Here is a 12,723-nt window from a genome sequence, read left to right as displayed (position 1 = left end):
AGTGATATCTTAACACTATAAATAGAGATATCACTCACCATTTGAAATACACACTTGAATAAGAAAAATTTTCTCCTCTATCTTATACTTCTTGTCTAATTCTTCTTATATTCTGAGCTTTCTTTATAATAAATTGATCCATATTTGACTAATATTTAAAATAATCAAATATTAAGTCGAAAATAAAATAGATTGATTGATTACCGTAAATTTTAACCATTTTGTCAATCCTACTCACACTAAATGAAGTGTAACTAAAGCTTTACATAGATCAAAGATTATATGGGATGAATACAATCTAGGTTTCACTTAATTCTGTTATCCACTATTATTTTTAAAAATCTCCAAAAAAAATTAATATATCTGAACTGCATATTAATGTATTTGAGCCCGTATTTAATGTATCCGAACTAGTTTTTAATGTATCCAAACTACATATTAATGTATTCGAGCTTAAATTTTTATATCTGTTTTTTAATTTTTAAGAAATTAATGTAATCAAAAACTTATTAGGGATAGATTGTAATTTCATATTAATTAAAAACTTATTAGAGATAGATTGTAATGTCATATTTAAATTATGAGATTTATGTAATTTACACTAAAATCTATCCAGTTAGTGGTCTCGTGTGAAAAATCATGAGGTCCTCATGTTTAAGCAAAAGCAAAATTATAGGTTGTTTCTACCCATCTATTTAAGTCTTGGTCGATAAAGTTATCTAGTATATGTACTAATGAATGGTAGTAAATATTCACAAAATTAATCAAGATGCACATAAATTGACTCCGACCAAGTTATTTATTATTGTGTTAGATGCACCTTCAACAAATTTACTCTGCTCATTTCAATTTTTTGCTTTAATTTTCATTTTTATCCGTTTAAAAAAATTCCTTTTTTAGCAACTAATATAGTTTAACTACTATCCACCGACGGTGGACAAAAAATTACACGGGCATATTATTTTTGGAAATATTTAATTTTTTTAATTAATATATTTTAATATTATTAATATTAAAATAAAAATAATAACAGAGTGTTATATGGTAACTTGAATTATAAATTAATTGTACAAATTTAATTAGGATTCTTATTTGTCTTACCAAAAATAAAAAATACATAATTTCTTGTGTTTTCTTATTGGAAAGCACTTCAATCCTTCAAAGAAAATCATTGCCAACATATTATTTTTTTTTTATAAGAACCGGTACTTGTTGCCATTGAAGCAATGCTAGCAAAATATTAATATGAAACTATTCCAGAAACATAAAGTGCAACAAAATCAACATATTCAAACTTATAAGAGTAAGCAAACAAAATCAAACACTATTAAATACGGCCCATGATTTAATCACAATTGCATGCTTGGTTACATTTTTTTAAACGAAATCCTTCTTTTGAACAAACAAACTCTTGACCAATAATGGATTTATCTTTTCTTGATCTACTAATTCGATTTTTGCGCACACTAAAACCATTACGATGAGCATAATCAAGATAAAATTTAAATCCAGTATCAAGTGATTGAAATTCCATACCGATGTAAGGCTCTCTTAATTCTTGCTCACCTAGTTGAGGAACAAAAGATACAACTGCATTCATGATACTTTCTATATCCTCCAAGGAATCTTCAATTCCTTCTGCATTTTGCTCTTCTAAATTAGAGATTTCAAAAGTTTCCTGCAATACACAATTATTAGATATTAGACTGATAGGGTAAGTTAGCTTTAAAATTTTAAATATTTTTCATGGCTAATGTATTGAACTTCTTCAATTTGCTAAAAAGTTCTTAAACGTATTCTTTAAATATCTTCATCACTACAAAACATAAATTTCTTCATACATTAAAACAAGAATATTTCTTTGAAACGTTTATTCATGTTGCGAAAAAGACTTAATAAGTTATGTAAAAAAAAATATACGAGGAAAACGCTACCATGATAATTGTTTCAAATTGCTTCAATGGTGGATAGTTGGTTGCTTCAATGGTTTATGTAGAAAAAGAAGAACGTTAATCCAACTAAGAAAACACAAGAAATTATGTATTTTTTATTTTTGGTAAGACAAATAAGAATCCTAATTAAATTTGTACAATTAATTTATAATTCAAGTTACCATATAACACTATGTTATTATTTTTATTTTAATATTAATAATATTAAAATATATCAATTAAAAAAATTAAATATTTCCAAAAATAAAATGTCCGTGTAATTTTTTTGTCCACCGTCGGTGGATAGCAGTTAAACTCAATTCTAATTTTTCACATGACATATTTTGTATCCCAAGTTTAAATTATATTTTATTTAGTATATTAAAAAACATCTCAAGATCATAAGATTAAAAAATATCTTTATTTTTTAAAAATCCATTTTAAGTCAATATCAAATAAATACAAATCAATAAAGTAAATAATAATTTAAAAAATTACAAGTATGATTACCAATTCATCCTAGTATTTGGATTTTTTCCCATATGCATCTTATGGATTTAGGTGTTTCAACAATTAACAGCCCAGCATATTTGTTTGATTATATATTAAATTGCAACAGAGAAATATAATCATACTAGAAAAGTTAGTTAGAAAAAAAAAACTTCCATCCATCAATTTTAATTTTATAATATTAAAATATCAAATATAATTAAATATTAAAATATAATATATATTCTAGAAAATTATATTAACGAATGAGTCACATTACACCAAAGTTTCATATATCCAAGAAGTCTAAAGAATAATAATGGGACAGGTAACGTAATTATATAAGTGTGAACAACTTGTACATTTAATAGCCACCAAATTAAATAATTATCATAAATATTTTGCTGGATAATGACACCTAACAGTAATCATGATTATGCTTAAAAAATAGAATAATAATATGACTATTTTTTCCTTTAATTCTTATCTAATTTTGATCAACTACTCATCTTCTTTGACTTATTGAATAAGCAAAACTTACAATGTGAATAAATCAATTTATTCGACCAAATCAATTCATAATTAATTTACTTGCCTAATTCAGCACAATTTTAATATTCTCAATAATATATATAATAAGAAGAACTTTTATTAGTTCTTTAAAAGGATAATATTATAATAATTTTATATTTATGGGTTCTTGTTGAAAAAAAGCATAAATTTGGAGTTGTTTCAACCATTATATTTTCTCTATTACCAAAAAAAAAACTTAGAAAGCTGTCCTATTCAAAGCCGACTTTTTTTTTTAGAAAAAAAGTGATGTAAAAAAGTGATGTTTTTTTCTTAATAAAGATAGTGTTCTTGAAAAAGGGTGGAAGAGATCAAAAGGGGTATCTTGTTTTCTTGAAAAATTGTGTTATTTTGGCACAAAAACAAGATTAGACATATTGGGGTTTTAGTTTTTTTTGTGTAGAAGGAAGACTTTGCTTTTGTCAATATTTGTTTGTACAAGAAAACATAAAAAGCAGTTTTCTTGAGGGGTAAAGGCACCTCAAAGAGGGGGATGGAGATGATGAATTATCAGGTTGGAAGGAGTTCTTATCAGGATTCCTTGAAAGTTTTGGAGGCTGATATTCAGTATGCTAATACTCTGTAAGTTTGCTTTTTCAAAGACTTGATTTTTACTTTCTGAGATAATGATTGTACTTGTTTAATTAGGGGTTTATATTATCCTTTTTTTGGGTTGTTGATGCTTTAATGTGGCTTTATTTTGGTGTTGGGCTATGCTAGCTTGCTTTTAGCTTGACTAGATTTTTGTTGATATCAACTTTATTTAGGAATGAGTAATTTCTATTCATGTAGTTTTGTTAAAAGAGTAAGACTTCATGTTCTGGTGTTGTGTTTTCTTCAGCATGTTCATGCTTGCAACTTGTAGCATTTTAAATACCCTTAGTATCAAATGATTGTGCAAAGTTTCCTTGTCTTTGTGATAATGGAAGTTCTTGATTCTGTTTAAGAATTCATTTGGTCTTTATCTAATATGCTAGTTTGGTTGCAGGGCTGCTGCAATTCCAAGAGAAAGGAGTGGAGCACGTCTTCAAATGAAACTGACCTACAATGGATTGGCTCCTGTGTTTCTGTTTTTGCTCCGTTGGGTAGATAGTTCATGCACTTGTCTACTTCCTGGATATATGAATTTCTTTCATGTCCTCATTTACAAAGTATGAATTTCTTTCTGTTGACACTAAGTTTTTTCGTCTTAACCCGTTTTCTCGTTATTCTATTCATGTATACGCCATATGCATTAAAAGAGTCAATATGTGTGTTCCCATGTGTAAGTCAAAGGCCACTTGCCAAAAAGGAATCATGTAGATCCAGTTAGCTTCTGAATTTATTGAATATCCAGTGTTTTTCTTTCCCCTCTTTATTAGTGACAACAAAGATTATAGTTGCACAATTTACTGTTCTGTCACTTATACCAGTTTTTTTCTCAGTTTACTAACGTCGTCTCTCCTTTGGCAGGTGCGTACAGATGGGAGACCAAGAATATCTAGACACGGAAGAAGAGCAACTATCAACGACTTTTATGGTTAGTCGCTCGTTCTCCTATTATGTACCAAACTTTTTACGCATTTTAGGATTAAGTTTCTTACCTTGATTGTGCTTAACTATTACCCTTAATACTGACAAAATTACAGGTGTTATACTGCCATCACTACAGCAGCTACATTCTAACTTGGTGGAGCTGGACGATTGTAAAGTCGTAAATCATGGCATAGGAAGTTCTCAAGAGAAAGTGAAAGGAGACTCCAAATTTTCAAACTTTGAAGCAGAGAGAGAAGATGAATGTGGAATATGCTTGGAGCCTTGTAACAAAATGGTCTTACCAAATTGCTGCCATGCAATGTGCATTAATTGCTATCGCGATTGGTAATATACCTACATTTCTTAGAAATAATAAATTATATCTACATCCTCTCTATTCATGTCTTTCACTATTCTAAGAGCTTGGCTGAGAACAATACTGCTTTCTCAACCCTTCAGGAATACAAGATCCGAATCCTGCCCCTTTTGCCGTGGTAATTTGAAGAGAGTTAAATCAAGAGACTTGTGGGTCCTCACCTGCAATGATGAAGTTGTTGATCCCGAGACTGTTTCCAAAGAGGATTTATTGCATTTCTATTTGTATGTTAACAGTCTGCCTAAGGATTCTCCTGATGCGTTGTTCTTGATGTATTATGAATATCTAATATGACATAAAACATTTGAGATAAGTAGTGTACAGATAGAGAAAGAAAACCTTCAAATGTACATAATTCTGGTGGGAGAAATTCTCCTAAATTTCACAGAGAAATAACCACCTCCGTGATTGTTTTCATGGTGGTATTCATGCCAGCTTCATGATCAATGTCAGATTTTTATTATTAAAAATGTCCCTAGCTCCTTATTTGGAATTTTGCATCATTTACATATATTATATCCAATTGATAATTGCATAGCCTTTGCTTTTGATGATGCAAACTCTACATTCTTTTAGTTTGCTAGAGATTTATAAGGATGTGTTACATTTTAGCAGTGTAGTTGAGACAGATGACAGAGCAACATCACGATGAAGGTGGGAATGGGAGGAACTTTTTTTTTTTGGAGAGATGAGGTATTGAATTAGGGAGATTAGAGGATGAATTCCCTACTCTCTACAGTTAAGCCCCAAACAAAAATATTATGGTGGCCAACTGTTCTGTACTTTTGTCAACTCTGAATGGTAGCTATAGTTCAGAAAAAACTTTAATGATTGAGAATTTCAAGATATCAGTTACCTTTATGACACTTTTGCAGCCAATTGCTGTTGATGATAACTGGGTGGACTCTCAATTTGGGGTTGCTAGCAGCAGTGTCTTCTTCTCCATGAAAAGGTGCTACGGTGTTCTTCAAAAACTAGTGCAATTGCTGAAACAATTCTCTCTGAAGATGATGATATGGAGGACAAAAGCACCACCAAAGTAGCCTAAAGGTGGATTGCCACTAAGGTAATGTCTCACTTGAGACAATTGCACTGAAGAAAAGTCTCTGTTTGTAGCAGATATTTCTCGTGTGAGAACTCACAAGAATCTATCAACCGTCTCTTGCTTCAATGCTATTGTACCCGACAGATAATGGACATTATATAAACCATTTCTGGTGTTGACTGGGTGATGCCACAGAATTGCAAGTGCTGATTATCAGATGGGCAAAAATAGAAATGACAAAAACTAAAGAGGAATGGAAGATGTTTTGATGGGGAAAGCAGCATTTTTTATTTATTTTTTGCGAAGTCCAAATATATACAAGAGCTGCAATTTTGGTGTAGGAACGCTGGAGTGTCCAGCCAATTTACAGGTAAAACCCCTAAGAGCTGTGGAAAATCTCAGCAAAGGAAGAGTATCCTTCCAGTCCATTAAATTACCATATATATAGATTCATACATGACAATACATGTGCATTCACAATGCAGCTTGGTGAAAATACTTGTTGTACTCCACAAAGGTTGTCTATCTATTATTGATAAAGGAGGTAATCTGCCTACACTAAAGTTTTTCATTCTTACAATGGAAGAAACATTCCTATTATTATCTCGCTCTCTTGATTTGGTCTTTCCGGAGCGGTATTATTTACTAGGTTACATCGAGTCCAATCTACATGCCACTCTTACCCTTGACCAGCTCACTAAAAGAGGGTTGACAGAAGCCTTGATTGAGGAAAAGATCAGTGACTTTCCGATTCATTGCTTCTGTAAGATGGATACCATCCCAGCTGATAAATTTGCTTGGATCATTACATTTAACGGTTCCAGGTGAGCCACACGGCGAATGCAGGTTGAAGTTCAATGGTCCTCCTACAGCTCCACAGCAAGGCTTGAAAGCTTCCTCAAATTGGTACTTTTTTAGGTTCATCTTAATTGTTAGATATGCATTCCAGTAGTCAGCATATAAGATATGACAATTAGGATATAAACTACGGAACATTTCCAGTTTCTTTTGAAGGATCTGGTTGTGCAACATTACTGCTGCATTGACAGCTGCTGCACATCCCATATGGTCAAGAGCAGCTTTCAGTGGACACAATGAGATATGTAATGGGAGGCATCCTAGTGGTGGTAAGCCTTGAACTACGATGTACTTTGCTCCGCTTTGCACTGTTGCCTATACATGTAACACCGTCTACTTAGCATTGCTGTGATGTCAAATACATGTGATACTAAATAGTCTGTTTGGTCAAACTTCTAGGAAACTACAAGTGTTTAATCTTATAATAAAAGAAGAGGGCTTACTTTGGAACATTAAAGTGTTTGGCCAAGATTCTGTCAAAATAAGTGTGACTAGTAGTAGAAAACTGTTTTTCTGTTGTAAAGGAAAAAACCAGGAAAAGTACTTCTTTGTAAGATTAGAAGCAAAGTTTTAATTTTTTTTCGGGACAAAAATATCCTAACCAAAAAACTTGTCAAACTATCACCACAGTACACACATAAACTTAGCTTATGCATTTTCAACTGAACATATATATGTCCTAAGTACCATAAACATGTTCCCTCTCTGTGTGATTTAGTTTTAACATTTTAATGAGATGAAATTGACATTTTAATTAAGGTCTCTCGTAAATGAATAAATACTGTAAATCATTTTAAATTCTCTCCTGTCTTTATTTGTAATTTGATACTCAAAAACATTTTTAAAAAGATTGGTCGAACACTAATTGTTTTGATAAAATATTAACAGAAGTGCATTTCAGATGATTTGGCAAAGATAAACTGTTATTATCCAAAATACTTTTTCTAAAACTTCATTTGACACAAAACACTTATCAACGTAAGCTGATCTTGGAAGCTTAACCAACGAGGTTTTAATACTAATGTTACTATGTTAAAGCTTTTATGGAGACAATTAAGTTACATTTCATGTGCATACCTCGATAAGTCTGCTAACTTGAAAGACGGACTGCTGTGTGAGCCAATGTGAAGTTAGAGAGGACCCTTGTATACGAGCATAGTCACTGACACCAACAGAGCCTATCCAGAAGAGTGCATTCTCCATTTCAGCCTGACAATTTTTACCATTTTTATCTGTACATCCAATCTGCTGTTTGAACTTAGTGAACCAATCAATCTGAGTTTGAAAGTTCATTGGTAATCCTTTCCAGAATGGGTTAGTAAGTTTCTTGGTTGAAAAATCATCTTGAGAGAGAATTGTTGATCCGGCTATTGCAAAGTTGGCCCCAGCTTGGAAATTTGCAGAGGTATTTTGGAAGGGTGGCAAATGTGGTAAGTTAAAAGCATCACATAGAAAGTCTACCATCAAATGTCCATCACATAAATTATTGTTTGAATTTGCTGAACTGCTCGATGTGTGACCAGCCAGTAAATTAGCATTTCCTGTATCAGTGTAAGAGTCTCCAAAAGCGTAGACCTTGTGGAAGCATCCTACAAAGTTATTATGCCTAGTTGAAGTGTCTTGGTTATTGTTATTAGCAGGAGAAGAGTTACCTGTTACGAAAATAATATATGATGAAGTTAGAAAAAGAAAAGCTTTGAGGTGTGAAAACAACTTCCTTCAAGAGATATTGTCCGTATACTATTCTTGGGAATATACAGACTAGTCCCTTCTTGATACAGCAAAGCCTACAAATTAATTTGGCCACTATTCAGAGGAGACATGTCTTTACAGGGTCAAGCAATGGTATATACAATTAAGAGGTAAGATAATTGTGAAGGAAATGACTTTGCCTTCTGACTATTATCCTTCATACCAAACACTCTGAATATATAAAGCTTCCAAATTCACATTTGCCTTCTGATGCGGTTCAATCTCACGTCACATATATTGTGAACTATCTAACATGAACAGCGAAAGAATTACCAGGCTTGGCAGGAACTTCCTGGCTGTTGTTCTGTGCGGGGGAAGAATTACCAGGCTTGGCAGGAACTTCCTGGCTGTTGTTCTGTGCGGGGGAAGGGTTACCAGGCTTGGCAGGAACTTCCTGGTTGTTGTTCTGCGCGGGGGAAGGGCTACCAGGCTTCCCAGGAACTTCCTGCTGGTTGTTGTTCTGTGCGGGGGAAGGATTAGCCGTCTTGGCAGGAACTTCCTGCTGGTTGTTGTTCTGTGTTGGGGAAGGATTAGCCGGATTGGCAGGAACTTCCTGCTGGTTGTTGTTATTTGCAGGGGTAGGATTAGCCGTCTTGGCAGGAACTTCCTGCTGGTTGTTGTTATTTGCAGGGGTAGGATTAGCCGTCTTGGCAGGAACTTCCTGCTGGTTGTTGTTATTTGCAGGGGTAGGATTAGCCGTCTTGGCAGGAACTTCCTGCTGGTTGTTGTTATTTGCAGGGGTAGGATTAGCTGGCTTGGTGGGAATATTTTCATGGCTATTGTCATGAGCAGAGGAACAATCACAATGGGGAGTTTCAGGGCTCTTTAAATGAGCATATGAAAATGAGAAAAATAGGCAGAAACAGAAGAAAAAGGTAAGAGGAAAATGTGGAAAGAACATATTAGACATAGTTGAAATTTGTAGTACTAAGTTTTTTTTTTCTCTTTTTTTTTTTTTTGGTATTTTTTGTACTAAGTTTATGTTATTCAATGGTCTGCTAAGTAAGATATATAGCAAGAAAGGCTATTTATAGAATTCAGTTTCATTCTGTTGGAGTTGAGAGGATAATTTTGTAGTCTCCTTTGTTTTAGGTAAGTAATCACAGGTATTCATTGTTTGAGGCACTAGATACCAACAAAATGTTTTACTGGAGGTATAGTTAAACTAGGATCTTAGTCACAATTTTATTATCATCAATTTCCCTGACCATAAGTAGGTGAATAAACGAAAGGTAAATAGCGATTGACAAAAATTGAGTGTAAGATATCATACCAATAAAGTGAAAGTTCAGGTCCACTTGTACTTAATAAGATAATTTTTAAAAGTAAATTATGTTTAGCCAAAATTGTGACATGTATAATTTGAATAATTAAATTTGAGGATATTCTTTAAAAAAAACTAAGATTAGAAGAATTCATAGGTCATACTTCTAAATAAAATTAAATAGGATGACATATTTGACTTTGTTAAGAAATGAAGTAAAGGACAACTTTTTTTTTTTGGCCAAATACAATATACAAGGCTTTGAAGTTGGTCTTAGTTTTTAATTTGACACTCTCAATTCAAGTTTGTACTATTTATATAGGGTGAGAAACCTAAACAATAGTTAAAAACTAAAAATTGAATAAAATAATGAGTTGAAATAAAGTTTCAAGTTTCTATGTATTAGTGTGTTATATTACTTTCATAAATTGTTGACACGAATGAAGTTGAAGAAGATAGAGGATTTGTTTATATATTGGTAATGAACACTATCGATAGATGTTTTGAGAGAAGTATTGAATGAAAATGAGAAAATAATCAAATGAACACTCTATCGATAGATGTTTTGAGAAAAGTATTGAATGAAAATGAGAAAATAATCAAATGAACACTCTATCGATAGATGTTTTGAGAGAAGTACCGAACGAAAATGAGAAAATAATCAACCATTTGAGATTGATTTGTGGTTTTGCAAATATTGTATAATTTGTTAGGTTTACTCGATTTTATGTTAAAAAAATAATAAAATTTGTTGTTGCATTTTTTATATATTAGATGATAAATCAAGTAATATACACTACACAGTTTTATAAGATAACAGAAATATTATTAAGATCATTTCAAGTAAATAATTATACCTCAAAAATAGTATAAAATTTTGTGAATGATAGATAATTTTTCAGCTCATCTAAATTAGTAAAAGTATCAACCAAATTATAAAAATAAATTACACAAATCCCCCGATTCAATAATCAGATCCATTTTTTTTTTAAAGTATCAAAATCATATAAAATGTAATATAAGAAAGTTGGCTCCATGTATTATGTAGAAATTATTTGAACACAAAAACAATTTCTTCCTTTCTTTCTTCATTAGTTATTGTCCGATGAAAGTATTCAATATCAAAAAAATAAAATAAAATGTACAATGAATTATAAAATTTAAATCTGCAGAGAACAATCGAAATCAAATGATAATATATCATTGCAAGAAATACTTTGTAACATTTACTATAAGTGATTCATAATAAGTTAATTTTTAGTACTTTTTAAAATTCAATATAAATGATTTATTTTTTAAAGCTTAAAGAGCTTAATAATTAATTAATTTTGTGAATTATAACGGATTTTATGACTTGCTCCTTAAATCATGTTGAATAGAATATCTTTTTTTATGAAATCACACTAAAGAGAGTATACTTCAAATTAATGGTAACGTAATAAATAGGGAGCAAATCCAAATGTCAGATCACATGCTTATGAGTTATGTGAAATATTAATATGTTGAACATTGATTTATAGTTGTCAAATTTTTCATTTACACTCAAGCTAAGTTACGGTTTAATTGACCATCGTAATTTTTAATAAAGTGTTCCAATTAAATACTTCCAATTTAAATTTTAAAAAGATATTTGTAAGTATTTTTGTTCGAATTCAAATAGTTAAGTTTATTTATTAAGCGTATAAATATGTCATCTTCTATAGCATATAACTAAAGAAAATAATATACATGTGTGATTATTAATTAACTTAACTAAGTAATAAATGAATGCGAACATAATCATACAAGAAAAAAAAAGCACAAAATGTACTCAACTATAAAATGAAAGAAAGGAAACAAAGCAAAGGGAGATTGATACTCTACTATACAAAATAACAATAATGATGGATTTTGTTAGTTACGTAAAATCCATAGCCAAATTACACTTTTATTTTGGATAATTCTATTAACTTTGTAGTAAATGATCAGAGTTTTTGGCCAAAAATATTTTTTAATTATACCCCAAACTTAAATTATATCTTTAGTATCATTCTTATCATAAAACATTTTTCAAATATTTTAAAGTGAGCAATTTTCATTCTTCTACTTGAATTTCTCGTAAAACTATCCAATATATCCCACAAAAATTAAGTCGTTCTTCCTAATTATTATTCTTAGATATGTCAAAAATATTATCGTGAACTTTTTCGTAATTAAGTTAAGAATTATGCAAAACTTTTAATTTGATCATTTTTTTCATTCATCTTTCATATAATTTTAATAAAAAATATTATTAGTTTAAATATGTTTCTTTTCAATTGAATATGCTAGAATCGACATTTGTTGGAGACTTTCGTTTCTAATAATGTAAAATGAAACTCAAATACAAGACATAATCAATATTTTGATCACTTCAATATTAGATTGATCTAAAATATCTATTAATTTAATTGGCTGAGAAAAAGATAAGAATAATTAATATTCAACTTCTTTCCGTTATGAAAAAGACAAATTATGTACGCTCACACCTTCCAATCATTTTTAGTTTCCATAAACAACAATGTCTAATATTTTTTTTATATTTTTCAAGAACTTCTTGTAGCAAGTAATGAAATTATGCAGAGTAACTTTTGTTGATAGTCACGTTAACTACTCATTTTTTCGTAAGATCCACTAGTTTTTTTGACAATGTCTAATAAAAGGATGAAAGTTCATCATTTACAAATACTTAAAGGATGTTTTCTGCTAAAAATGATACTTTAAGAATATAATTTAAGTTTGTGATATAATTAAAAAATGTTTTCTGCTAGAAATGATACTTTAAAAATATAGTTTAAATTTAAGATACAATTAAAAAGTATTTTTTACCAAAAACATCAAAATAAACATCTTTTACTATACATTAAAAACTATGTCAATCAAATAAAACACACATATTAACAGT

The 12,723-nt window shown here is 30.6% G+C and overlaps 2 protein-coding genes across 2 annotated transcripts; one reads left to right on the top strand and one right to left on the bottom strand.

The window, feature by feature from the left end:
- Window positions 1–2,905: 2,905 nt before the first annotated feature.
- On the top strand, window positions 2,906–5,351 carry LOC101255095 (E3 ubiquitin-protein ligase AIRP2). Its single transcript, XM_004239121.5, has 5 exons — window positions 2,906–3,572; window positions 3,979–4,141; window positions 4,443–4,509; window positions 4,619–4,850; window positions 4,965–5,351. Exons 1-5 carry the CDS (start codon window positions 3,484–3,486, stop codon window positions 5,173–5,175), a joined length of 762 nt encoding a protein of 253 aa, XP_004239169.2. The 5' UTR covers window positions 2,906–3,483; the 3' UTR covers window positions 5,176–5,351.
- A 971-nt stretch (window positions 5,352–6,322) lies between these two features.
- Window positions 6,323–9,544, bottom strand: LOC101252394 (GDSL esterase/lipase At3g48460-like). Its single transcript, XM_004239448.5, has 3 exons — window positions 8,810–9,544; window positions 7,862–8,436; window positions 6,323–7,099 (listed from the first exon to the last, which is right to left on the bottom strand). Exons 1-3 carry the CDS (start codon window positions 9,444–9,446, stop codon window positions 6,593–6,595), a joined length of 1,719 nt encoding a protein of 572 aa, XP_004239496.2. The 5' UTR covers window positions 9,447–9,544; the 3' UTR covers window positions 6,323–6,592.
- Between the last annotated feature and the right edge of the window lie 3,179 nt (window positions 9,545–12,723).

This window comes from Solanum lycopersicum, chromosome 5 (assembly GCF_036512215.1).
Source record: "Solanum lycopersicum chromosome 5, SLM_r2.1".
Taxonomy (NCBI): domain Eukaryota; kingdom Viridiplantae; phylum Streptophyta; class Magnoliopsida; order Solanales; family Solanaceae; genus Solanum; species Solanum lycopersicum.
This window is presented reverse-complemented; position numbering and strand designations above follow the sequence as displayed.